At 45.4% G+C, this 12,540-nt stretch overlaps 1 protein-coding gene across 2 annotated transcripts in view; it reads left to right on the top strand.

Moving 5' to 3' along the window:
• The window catches only part of LOC308310709 (plexin-B2-like), a 199,991-nt gene that overhangs the window by 156,321 nt on the left and 31,130 nt on the right, over nt 1-12,540 (top strand). For both annotated transcript variants that reach the window (XM_080757092.1, XM_080757091.1), the window contains 10 exons: nt 324-478; nt 856-1,035; nt 1,367-1,498; nt 3,972-4,072; nt 4,330-4,459; nt 8,173-8,338; nt 8,926-9,034; nt 9,396-9,504; nt 10,312-10,413; nt 12,078-12,173. In XM_080757092.1, the coding sequence (XP_080613218.1) occupies nt 324-478; nt 856-1,035; nt 1,367-1,498; nt 3,972-4,072; nt 4,330-4,459; nt 8,173-8,338; nt 8,926-9,034; nt 9,396-9,504; nt 10,312-10,413; nt 12,078-12,173 (1,280 nt within the window). The remainder of the gene's footprint in view (nt 1-323; nt 479-855; nt 1,036-1,366; nt 1,499-3,971; nt 4,073-4,329; nt 4,460-8,172; nt 8,339-8,925; nt 9,035-9,395; nt 9,505-10,311; nt 10,414-12,077; nt 12,174-12,540) is intronic.

Raw genomic sequence — 12,540 nt, 5'->3', positions numbered from 1 at the left:
TTCTCCATTTATTGTCAATGGGGGTCCGTAGACTACTGGGGGTCCGTAGACTACTGCATGTCAAACTGGGGGTCCTTGAAATCACTATAGAGCCGTAAAAATCTTCTTTTATGGGGGTCCCTGGCATCATCATCATCATCATCGTAAAAATCTTATTTTATGGCGGTCCCTGACATCATCATCATCGTAAAAATCTTCTTTTCAAATGGGGGTCCGCGGGGCTAACGGGTGTCAATTTGGGGGTCCTTGACATGACAAAGTTTGGGAACCACTGCTTTTACGTAAGTAAAACACGCGAGTATACCTGTGTTCCACCTGTGCAGGTATGTACCCCCTGCGTGCCGTCAACCAGAGGCTGGTGCAGATCATAGGAGCCTGCTACAGTGACAACGGCAACATCCATGGCAAGCCTGCCGTCTACTCTCCTTATTCCTCCAAGTCTGACGATCTGTGTGGTCAATCCAACAGTCCGCCGCAGGTGTGTGTGCGTGCGTGTGTGCGTGCGTGTGTGCGTGCGTGCGTGCTGAACTACAGATGTGCCATTTGAGAACTTCACACGTCAGGACAGTGGATTGTCAGTACATTGTCAGAATATTGTCAGTGAGAAAGGAGGGCATCTGCAAAGGTGTTATGTAAATGCTAGTCAGATTCTTATTTATTTTTTGGACAGTGTCTAAAAGGGACAAGAATTAGCAAGGCTAAACAGTGAAAAGAACCTTGGGAAAACAAGTATTTCCATAAAAAAAATCAGGAAAAGTACAGGAAAGCCTGAAGTGCTGGAATGGTACATCTGTAACTGTACATATGTGAAGTTTGAACCCCCCCTCTGCCATGTGTGTTTGTGACCTCCACCAGAAAGACATGGCTGCGCTGTACAAGTGCGGTGCAGAGTTCCTGCCCTCGCCGCTGGCCAGCAAGGCAGAGTTCGCCCTGGCCACCGAGCCCACGCTGGTCCGAAAGAGTCACATGACGGCCGTGGCTGTCGCTGTGGAGACGAAGCACGCCGTGGCGTTCCTGGGAACGACCACCGGAGAGGTGACGTCATCACGCCTGACTCTGGTCTTATGGCGCTCTCTCTCTATCTGTGTCTGTCTCTCTCTCCGTCTGTCTGTCTTTCTGCGTGTGTCTGTCTTTCTGTGTGTCTGTCTTTTTGTGTCTCTCTTCTTTCTTTCTTTCTTTCTTTCTTTCTTTCTTTCCCAAACGTTCTCAGTTTTATTTCATATTTATACTATATAGAGGTTCCTTTAATCTATATGCCATCAAGCCTTGATAGCGATTACTCTGCATTTAAGCATTTAGTATTAGTCACCACCATCCCTGTCACCCTACCATAAATAATGTTTTTTAATTAATTAATTTTTTCCAGGTGTTGAAGGTGCATCTGTCCTCTAGTCCAGAGGTGTACAGCCGTTCCGGTCGTGTGACCGGGGACAAGGTCAACAAGAACCTGCTGTTTGACGCCAGCTTCCAACATCTATATATCACCACTGAGAAGAAGGTACAGTTAATAATATCTAATATAGAGCGTCGTAGTCCTGCCCCCTATCATGACCCCAGCATTTTCCCCATAGACATTTCAAAAAGTACTTATTTAAAGATATGTAAGCCGTGGACAAAGCCAAGTCGCATCGTGACAAATCATAAATAAATACCTTTTGAAATGTCTATGGGAAAAATGCATGGGGAATTATTTCCTGGGCCTGTCGTCGTCATGAAAGGGGGCGGGACTGCGACGCTCTATATGTAACATCTGTATATCCCTACTATGTAACATCTGTATGTTTGTGAAAACCTTTGTTGCCACGCACATGGACAAGGTCGACAAGATCGCAGAAAAAGTAGCAACACCGTAATGTAGAAATATTCTGTCTGTCTGCCCGCCCGCCCGTCCGTCCGTCTGTCTGTCTGTCTGTCTGCCATGCAATCGATTCAGAAACGAGTGAATTACACCACCGCTCTTCTGCAAAAGCTATTTACTCTGATCAAGTCCTGCGTCAATACTCTGCGCCTCTCTCACCCTCCGTCACATTTATATTTATTAGACTCTTGTCTTCGCTGTTTGTCATCGGAGAGGTGAATTTATTCCCTTGGCCGGGTTGCAAAATTGTAAATCAAAAGGCAGATGACCCTCACTGCACAGCGAAACATGATTAGTTGTGATAAATAAAAATGGCTGCCATTGACTGTGGCGCATAGAGCGAGTTTGATGGGCTTGATGCAAGGCTACAGCGCTGACGATGAGTCACCATGCAACACTGCCTCGCCATGTGCTCCACCGTTATTGCTCCACAGTTCATCCATGTCAGGGTTTTTCAAAGTGGGTGCCATCATGGCACCCTAGGGAATTCATGAATATCACCTCGGTTTTACTACTCAGACCCGCGGCTATCTAGCACATAGTGTTATGGAATTGAGTTGCAACATACGGTACCTCATGCTGCGTTCCTCAGATCTCTTCAACAAAGATATTTACAGGGGTGCCTTATTGAGCCAAAAATGTTTGAGAACCACTGCTCTACATAAACCCTTCATCTAAAGACTTGAGGATAAATATACATTTATTTGTAAGTTGGGGACCTCAGGCCGGCAGTGGCTCAGCAGATAGAGAATCGGAAGGCTCCTGGTTCGATCGCCAGCTCCTACTGTACACGCTTAGAAGTGTATAAGACACTGAGACACCTGAGGTCCATGCTCACAACGCCTTTGTGGTTAATATTTTTTATTTATTGTTTTACTTTTTGCTAATGACATGCACAGAATGTGGATACCTGGTTGAAAGTGGTTAATTACACTTTAATGTCAGCAGCTATATAGAAGGACTGATTTCAGTCATTTGATTTCCATGGAAGCGCACCAAAAACAGACTACACTACTGTACGTGCAAGCATTCTATTATTTGTTATTTTAAGATGAAAGAGTATTTGAAGTGGTCAAGCTAGCAATAGAACACATATTCAGTCTTACAGAAAAGCCCAAATGATTGCAGGTATTTCATAGAAGCAAAGGTTGAGGTAAAGCCTCACTCTGCAATTTCTTCAACTGGTTGGTTATATGGCTACCAAAACGTAAAACCTCTGTTAATGAAACACAGCGCTAGTGTTTCTTCAACTGGTTGGTTATATGGCTACCTAAACGTAAAACCTGTGTTAATGAAACATAGCGCTAGTGTTTCTTCAACTGGTTGGTTTTATGGCTACCAAAACGTAAAACCTGTGTTAATGAAACACAGCGCTAGTGTGTGGGAGGTTTCCTTTCACGCTGTCTCACAAATCGCAGATTAGGACTAACAGTTATTTCTATCTGTCACCAGATTTTATTCTGCTTTGATCCATGTAATCTAATGAGAGAAAGTAAGAACGACTATTCAGATAATTTCTCTCTCCCCAGCTACAGTAAAGAAAAGCTTTTTGTATTTCATCTAATCTAACAACTAAAATATTCTCTTATGGGATCCTTGTTGGCAACAAATATTTTCAAAAGGGGGTCCGCAGCTTATGTTTCAGTGTTGTGCCTTGACATGAAACTGTTTTTGAAGCGGTGTATTTATGCAGTGGTTCACAAAGTGGGGTCCGGGGACCCCCAGGGGTCCTTGAGGGAGTTCCAGGGGGTCCCCAGCTAAATGATAGTTAGGAACCAAATGGACCCTTATAGGTCTATAACTCTGAGAGTGTACAAATGAAAGCAAATATAACGGGTCCATTTGGTTCCATTTGTACACTCTCAGAGTTCAATTAATGTCAGAGAGATATAAATGCCATTAAATGGGGGTCCGTAGACTAATATGCAGGTCAAACTGAGGGTCCTTGAAATTAAACGGGTTGAGAATCAATGCTAGAGCCTTCTCTCATGGGGGGGGTCCTTGGCATATCTTTTCAAATGGGGGTCCGCAGGCTAATTAGTGTCAATTTGGGGGTCCTTGACGTGAAAAGGTTTGGGAACCACTGTACTAATGCAGCATGATGTCCCCGTAGATCACCATGGTGCCTGTCCAGGAGTGTTACCTGAAGACCACCTGTGACTCATGCGTGTCCATGAAAGACCCCTACTGTGGCTGGTGTGTGCTGGAGGGCCGGTGAGTGTGTGTGTGTGTGTGTGTGTGTGTGTGTGTGTGTGTCTCAATGTCATTTGGAGCTTTAACCCTTAGACCCAGCCACCCTATTCTGGGCGGCACATTCGGCAAAATTAGCCGAACTACAAGCTCAGAACATGTCGAAATATGGAGCAGTGTGCGCTTGTAGATCGGCTATTTTTCAGGGGAAAAGTAGCCTGTGGGCCCCTGCGGTGCTCTCCAGTCAATGAATGAAATATAATGGTGGGTTTGTTGCACAGGTGTACCAGGAAGCAGGAGTGTATGGAGTGGTTTATGGAGGAGAACACCTGGCTGTGGTCGCCCAATCAGCAGTGCGTTCAGATCCAGGCCTACAGCCCGCCCAACATCAGCTGCAAGAAGACACGACAGGTAACTACAGTGTGTGTGTGTGTGTGTGTGTGTGTGTGTGTGTGTGTGTGTGTGTGTGTGTGTGTGTGTGTGTGACTGTGTGACTGTGTGTGACTGTGTGACTATGTGTGCCCACTGCCTGCGTGTGTGTGCAAGCAGATGTCTTTGTTACATTCATATACAGTCGCAATATAATTACAATGCATTTATATTCAAAAGCAGAAAAGTTCATGTGTGGCGTCGGAGTTGGATGTCAGCATGTGTTCAGCCTCAGTTGCTCTGTGTGTGTGTGTGTGTGTGTGTGTGTGTGTGTGTGTGTGTGTGTGTGTGTGTGTGTGTGTGTGTGTGCGTGTGTGCGTGTGCTCGCGCATGTGTGTGCGTAAAAGTGAGAGAGACTAAGCATATTTTTTGTGTAACCTTCTCTTGGGTAGAATTCCCCCCCGAGCCAAGTTCATTCTTGCTGAGCTGGGCTTAATTTCGACAAGTTCACTCTCCCCGAACTTCTTTTCTGTTCGGATAGTGGCTTCTGTTAATAGTCTGTGTGCAGAGGGCCTCCCACCGGAGTCTGGACGCCAGGGTCACACAGGAAGAATGCAAAACAGTCCAATTTTACTCTCTGATGCCCTGAATAACAATGAACATAATTCCCCGCCGATGGCTTTATGGCTTTGACTCGGAGGCAGATGTGAATCTCACCGGATTCGCACGGAAATTAACTGCAAGTGCACTCTCTGACTGTATGAACGCACGCACGCACGCACGCACGCACGCACGCACGCACGCACCACACCGCACCGCACCGCACCGCACACACCGCACCGCATGCGCGCACATGGTGTGCACTCAACCTCCCGAGCCACTGTTGTCCAAACCGTAAACAACCATTTATTTATCTTGTGAAGGCGAGGAAAATGGTCTTCACAATGTCTATTTCCCAAGTTTCACTTTACTTTCATTTGACTCTCACAAGTATAGTACAGTAATACAAGTACACACACACACACACACACACACACACACACACACACGCACACACACATTGCACGTTCATTTATATGATGAATTTCAGGCCGGCCTTCGTGGAATCTTTAATGGCGTTGCTATGGAAACCGCCGGTGCAACGCAGGTGTCATTTCGCTCAAGTGCGTGAGCAGGAAATTCTGCTCATTTCATTTCCATGACGACGTACAAAATGTGTGGAACATTTCAGTGGCTAGACGTGGATTTGGACTTTGACCACATCACACGACAAAGACCAGATTCTTAGATACGTTTTTCTTGCTTTAGATGGGTCAATGTCAGTGGTCGGCAAAGTACTCAACCCCAGTACTTGATTCAAAGTATAGAAACTCCTGGTCAAATAATACTGAAGTACAAGTAAATGCTGCTCAGTCAGATTCGTACTGCAGTAGCAGTTAGGGGTTAAGTGCCTTGCTCATGGACACATAAACCAGTGGGTGAACCGGTGACCTTCTGTTTACCAGAGAGCCTCTGACCCACTGACCAAGGGTGGAAAGTAACTAAATACATTTACTTAAGTACTGTACTTGAGTGAACTGTTGAGTATTTGTACTTTACTTGAGTATATCCAATTTACGATACTTGTACTCTGCTACATCTCGGATCCAAATATTGCACTCTACTCCACTACATTTATTTGAAAACTTTAGTTACTACCGGTAGTTACTTTGTAGTTTTTAATTAGTATTACAACACATACCCTAACCACTTCAGCCATATACATTTCGGCCATTTGAAAATGGTCACATTGTGTCGCGATGCATTGTGAGCTCGTGGATTTGCTATTTTCAAAAGATGTTTATACATTAGTATGAGTACTTTTAGTACATTCAAGTACATTTTGAGGCCAAAACCTTTGTACTTTTACTCAAGTACGTTTTGAAGGGGCATTATGGTCTAAGTAGCAACTAGATGAGCCACCCCCCAAATAAGGGTACACACACAATAAAAAACACAATTTAACAAAGAAATTACATAATGTGTCATACCTTCCACGAAGTCAGATTAGTCTGTTCTGACCTGAGATCAGATTCTAAAAATGTCTTCTATACATCCTGACAGTTTTCTGAAAAAGCCATGTTTCTATGTCAGTGGTTCTTCGATTTCTCAAAAAATAGCAGACCTAAAAGCTCGTGGCGCGCTATGAGCTTGTAGATCTGCTATTTTTCAATAGCTAAAGCATATAACGTAATGGGTTAGTCTGTTCGCACTGCGAGCGTGCCGGCGCTGCACGGCAACGCATAAATCCCAGCCGCACCGGTGCAGAATCCAAGGAGGCGCCGACATGATCAAAGGACTCGCTCTCAGAAAAGTCGATACGTTCCTTTAAGATGCACGTCACGCGGTGTGTGTGTGTGTGTGTGTGTGTGTGTGTACTGTAGCACACAACAGATTGTTTTACTTATCAGTCCTGACAGGCCGTGGACGTGAAGAGACACCTAGACAAAAGACAAGAGCCCTGTGGGGGGGGGGGGGGGGGGGGGGGGTGTGCGCATGCGTGCGTCTATGCATGCGTGCGTGCGTGCGTGCGTGCTGCTATTACATGTGAGGGCCATATGTGCCCCAGTATTGATGAATAGAGAAATAGACCATTTTTCTGTCCTTACAAGAGAAATGGCTGCTCTAAAAATTCTTAGATTTAGGCGTACAATTAGGTTAAATTGAATCCAGCAGATAACGGAACAGCTCAGAAGACTCTCGGTCAAAGGCTTGAGATAATAAATGTACCACGGAGCGGAAAAGCTCCGACACAGAAGGAGGAGGAGTTTGGTTTGTGGTTAGAGGTTACAGTGGAAGAATACTACCCTGCACAGTAGATTCATATGGAATGTAAGAATTGGTCTAAACAAATATAGCATTTTATTCTATGGAGTTATTACCGGTGGCTTGAAATGCACTGGTCAATGAATAGCCAAGAAAACGTTGACATATAGTCATACTGACGCATAGTTCTGATTGGCTGCCTTTCTACTCAACCCATAGAGGGGGGGATGCAACCAGACACGTTTAATGCCATAGTCGAAACGGTCGCACGAGCGCCATATAGCGCAGCAAAGCAGAGCACACCGGAGGCCGGAGCACAGTGCACACCCGCTGATTTAATATAGCAACACATTCGGACCCCCACGCAGCCTACCGCGGACCCCTGCGCCGACCTCCTCGCTTCCGCGGGCCTCCGTTTGATCCTGGCGATCCACGGACCCCCGAGATTTTGACACATGAGAGATGTTCTTCGTACCTGCCAAGCCAATGTCAACAGTACAACCGACAGCTGTGCGTGAGGTGCGACATATGATGGCTTGGAGAATGTGCTACCTGAGAGTGCACAAATACAACCAAATACAAACAGTCCATTTGTATTTCCATCTGAGTTTATTATTAGGTTCCATTTGTAGTATAGGCTAAGGCTACACTGTCCGTTACTAAGTCACCTCGACAGATCCTGTTTCTCTCTCTCTCTCTCTCTCTCTCTCTCTCTCTCTGTAATCAGGTAGAGATCGTGGTGCCCGCTCTGCCCAGGATAGGGGGGATGTTTAAAACGCTCTCTCTCTCTCTCTGTAATCAGGTAGAGATCGTGGTGCCCGCTCTGCCCAGGATAGGGGGGATGTTTAAAACGCTCTCTCTCTCTCTCTGTAATCAGGTAGAGATCGTGGTGCCCGCTCTGCCCAGGATAGGGGGGATGTTTAAAACTCTCTCTCTCTCTTTGTAATCAGGTAGAGATCGTGGTGCCCGCTCTGCCCAGGATAGGGGGGATGTCCCAGTACACCCTGCAGTGCATCTTCGGCTCCGTGAGCAGCAGTCCGGCCATGATGACGAACAGCCGGGTCACCTGCTCCCTGCCTGACCCTGAGGACATCCCGCCCACCCCTGACCTTCAGGGTAGGTTGTCACGCAGCACACTAGCATGGATGTTGGTGCATACTGTATGGCAGGGCTTTCACTTCTAGTCATTTTTACTAGTTGACTAGTTGCCAATGCCTAGTTTATTACTAGTCGACCTATTATCTAAATAAACAAATATGTATATTTAAAAACCTTGTAGATTGGTAGAGGCCTACAAAAACGAAAAATAAATATACGTTTTAACAAGTAGTACCAACGAGGTCAACTAGTGGACTAGTTGAATAGTTGAATAGGGAACGCACCCATACCCATTGTGTGCCTGTTGCCAGTCCATTGTCTCAGTGTTGATTTCGTCGACCAAAACTATGACGAGAAATGTTCGTCAACTACTGTTTTTCACAGACGAAAACTAGATAAAAACTAAGCTATGATGACCAAAACTAAGACTAAATATACCAACTATTCCGTCAAACTTTAACGTGGAGAAGAGAAACAGTGGAACTAAAAGACAAGTCATTTTTGGTTGCACTGAGTTGAAAAAATCGGATGTACATGTAGCTGCTGCACGATATGGACAAATTTACATGTCTGTCTGTCTGTCTGTCTGTCTGTCGTCCGTCCAGATTATGTATCTGTCACAGTGAAGGTGCTGGTGAACGACATCGAGGTGACCTCGGGTCAATACCACTTCTACAACTGTGCTGCTACGGTCCGGAAGAGCCCCAACACACCGTAAGAAACACACGCACGCCACACAGAACTGTCACGGTTACACATTACACAAATAATTGCGATCAGCGATTGAATTGTGTTTTTGGGCATTGGAAATTGGAACATTGTGAATTGAAATTACAATTCCGTTTGACATTTAGGTTTCGTAATAAAAAGTGCACAGGGCAGATATGACAAATAACTGAAATATACCATGAAATTACTGGCCTTTTTAATACACGTTATACTTTAAGAAATGGCGGAAATAGCTGATCTACAAGCTTACAACGTGTCACGAAGATACACACATACAGTGTGCACACACACACACACACACACACACACTGTATTGTGGCCTCAGTGTGTTCATGTGTGTTTTCAGGTGCATATCCTGTGTGACCAGTGAGTGGGGGTGTCAGTGGAACGCCAGGGAGCACAGCTGTAGTGACGAGGACGAGTCCTCTGACACACACATCATCAAACCACAACAGGTAGTTATGCGTGCGTGCGTGCGTGTGTGTGTGTGTGTGTGTGTGCATGTGTGTGTGTGTGTGCGTGCTAAACGCATGAGCTGACATTTTTGGCTCTGCTGTCCACTGCAGGGTTAATGTCAGGCTGAGCCATGGTTTACACCTCGGGGTCAATCAAGGACTCTCTCTCTCTCTCTCTCGTCATTGTCATTGTGTTGCTCTCACCAGTCTGCCAGTTGTCCTAATGGTGTGGTTTGTCATTGTGTTGCTCTCACCAGTCTGCCAGTTGTCCTAATGGTGTGGTTTGTCATTGTGTTGCTCTCACCAGTCTGCCAGTTGTCCTAATGGTGTGGTTTGTCATTGTGTTGCTCTCACCAGTCTGCCAGTTGTCCTAATGGTGTGGTTTGTCATTGTGTTGCTCTCACCAGTCTGCCAGTTGTCCTAATGGTGTGGTTTGTCATTGTGTTGCTCTCACCAGTCTGCCAGTTGTCCTCATGGTGTGGTTTGTCATTGTGTTGCTCTCACCAGTCTGCCAGTTGTCCTAATGGTGTGGTTTGTCATTGTGTTGCTCTCACCAGTCTGCCAGTTGTCCTAATGGTGTGGTTTGTCATTGTGTTGCTCTCACCAGTCTGCCAGTTGTCCTAATGGTGTGGTTTGTCATTGTGTTGCTCTCACCAGTCTGCCAGTTGTCCTAATGGTGTGGTTTGTCATTGTGTTGCTCTCACCAGTCTGCCAGTTGTCCTAATGGTGTGGTTTGTCATTGTGTTGCTCTCACCAGTCTGCCAGTTGTCCTAATGGTGTGGTTTGTCATTGTGTTGCTCTCACCAGTCTGCCAGTTGTCCTCAGTTTGGCTCTCCAGAACCGCTGCTCATCCCAGTGGGCTTCAGGATCCCGGTCAACTTCCAGGGGAAGAACCTGGACATGTACCAGGTGAGTGAATCTGACCCTGGTTCAGTTCTGTATGAATGGACATGGATGTACCAGGTGAGTGAATCTGACCCTGGTTCAGTTCTGTATGAATGGACATGGATGTACCAGGTGAGTGAATCTGACCCTGGTTCAGTTCTGTATAATGGACATGGATGTACCAGGTGAGTGAATCTGACCCTGGTTCAGTTCTGTATGAATGGACATGGATGTACCAGGTGAGTGAATCTGACCCTGGTTCAGTTCTGTATGAATGGACATGGATGTACCAGGTGAGTGAATCTGACCCTGGTTCAGTTCTGTATGAATGGACATGGATGTACCTTGTTAGTGAATCTGACCCTGGTTCAGTTCTGCATGAATGGACATGGATGTACCAGGTGAGTGAATCTGACCCTGGTTCAGTTCTGTATGAATGGACATGGATGTACCAGGTGAGTGAATCTGACCCTGGTTCAGTTCTGTATGAATGGACATGGATGTACCAGGTGAGTGAATCTGACCCTGGTTCAGTTCTGTATGAATGGACATGGATGTACCAGGTGAGTGAATCTGACCCTGGTTCAGTTCTGTATGAATGGACATGGATGTACCTTGTTAGTGAATCTGACCCTGGTTCAGTTCTGTATGAATGGACATGGATGTACCTTGTTAGTGAATCTGACCCTGGTTCAGTTCTGTATGAATGGACATGGATGTACCTTGTTAGTGAATCTGACCCTGGTTCAGTTCTGCATGAATGGACATGGATGTACCAGGTGAGTGAATCTGACCCTGGTTCAGTTCTGTATAATGGACATGGATGTACCAGGTGAGTGAATCTGACCCTGGTTCAGTTCTGTATGAATGGACATGAATGTACCAGGTGAGTGAATCTGACCCTGGTTCAGTTCTGCATGAATGGACATGGATGTTACTTGTACCATGTAGGCCTTTCACTTCTAGTGATTTTTACTAGTTTACTAGTTGCCTAGTTTACTAGTCGTCTAGTTGACTAGTTGTTTAACTAGGCCTACCTATTATTATTTTGTAATTATAATATTTGTACATTTAAAAACCGTACATTGGTGACTAAAACTATAATCTACCTGATCTTGAGGCCTACAAAATGTGAGGAGAAAAAAAACGAGTCAACTAGTACCAACAAGGTCAACTAGTCGACTAGTTGAATAATCGACTAGAGCCCTAGTACCAGGTGAGTGCATCTGAACCCGGTTCAGTTCTGAATGGACCTGGACATGCACCATGTGAGTGCATGTGACCCGGGGTCAGGGCGCTGCCATACTGTGTCGTCAAAACCACAATTCAAACAAAAGTTTAAATAATTTGTTTTTTCATCTAAACATCATCATTTTGGGTCCTATTCTTTGGCTTACAATGCCATTGTCCATGATATTTGCATAGACAATTAAATACACCCCACAAATGTTCCCCAAAAGCATCGCTGGGTGTTGCGTTAACCCATTCTGGGCGGGAACCCCTTTTGGTGTTAGCATTATGCTATGCTTTAGCTATTGAAAAATAGCAGATCTACAGTCTGCTGTAGATCTAGGTCTGCTATTTTTTTAAATCAAAGAACGACTGACATAGAAACATAGCTTTTTCAGAAAACTGTCAGGATGATCTCAGGTCAGAAATTAAGCATTGTTTTCTCTCCTCCCGTGCAGGGTCGAAGGTTCACCATCGGCACAGAGCTGATGAGAACCGTGGAAGAGGAGGTCGCCCAGGGCCAGGGGTCAAAGTTCAACTTCAGAGGTTACGAGGTCAGTGTTCTGGAAATGTTGCTTATTCGTTTTAACCTTTGAAGTGTGACTGTCAAAACATTACGTCAATGTCAATATGATTCTATTACTAGATGTGAATTGCTTTACAGAACCTTTCTGTAATATTTGTTTCCCCCTATAATCTGTAAATAGGGCAATGACTGTAATTAGATAGATTGATAGATGTCATTGAACATACATGCATAATTCCCCCACACGTTAGCTCAGGGGTATTCAACTGGTGGCACCCGGGGTGCCCCTTATTCAACTGGGGGCCCCTTGAAGAAATGTAATCTTCGTGTTTGAGCACAACATTTATTTTGAGAACCCAGGAATGTTCTGCGTGCGTGCACGCTGTGCGGCCCCC

This window comes from Protomyctophum bolini, assembly GCF_963924005.1.
Source record: "Protomyctophum bolini genome assembly, chromosome: 23".
Lineage (NCBI taxonomy): Eukaryota > Metazoa > Chordata > Actinopteri > Myctophiformes > Myctophidae > Protomyctophum > Protomyctophum bolini.
The sequence above is the reverse complement of the archived record's forward strand: the minus strand, read 5'-3'. Positions and strand labels throughout refer to the sequence as shown.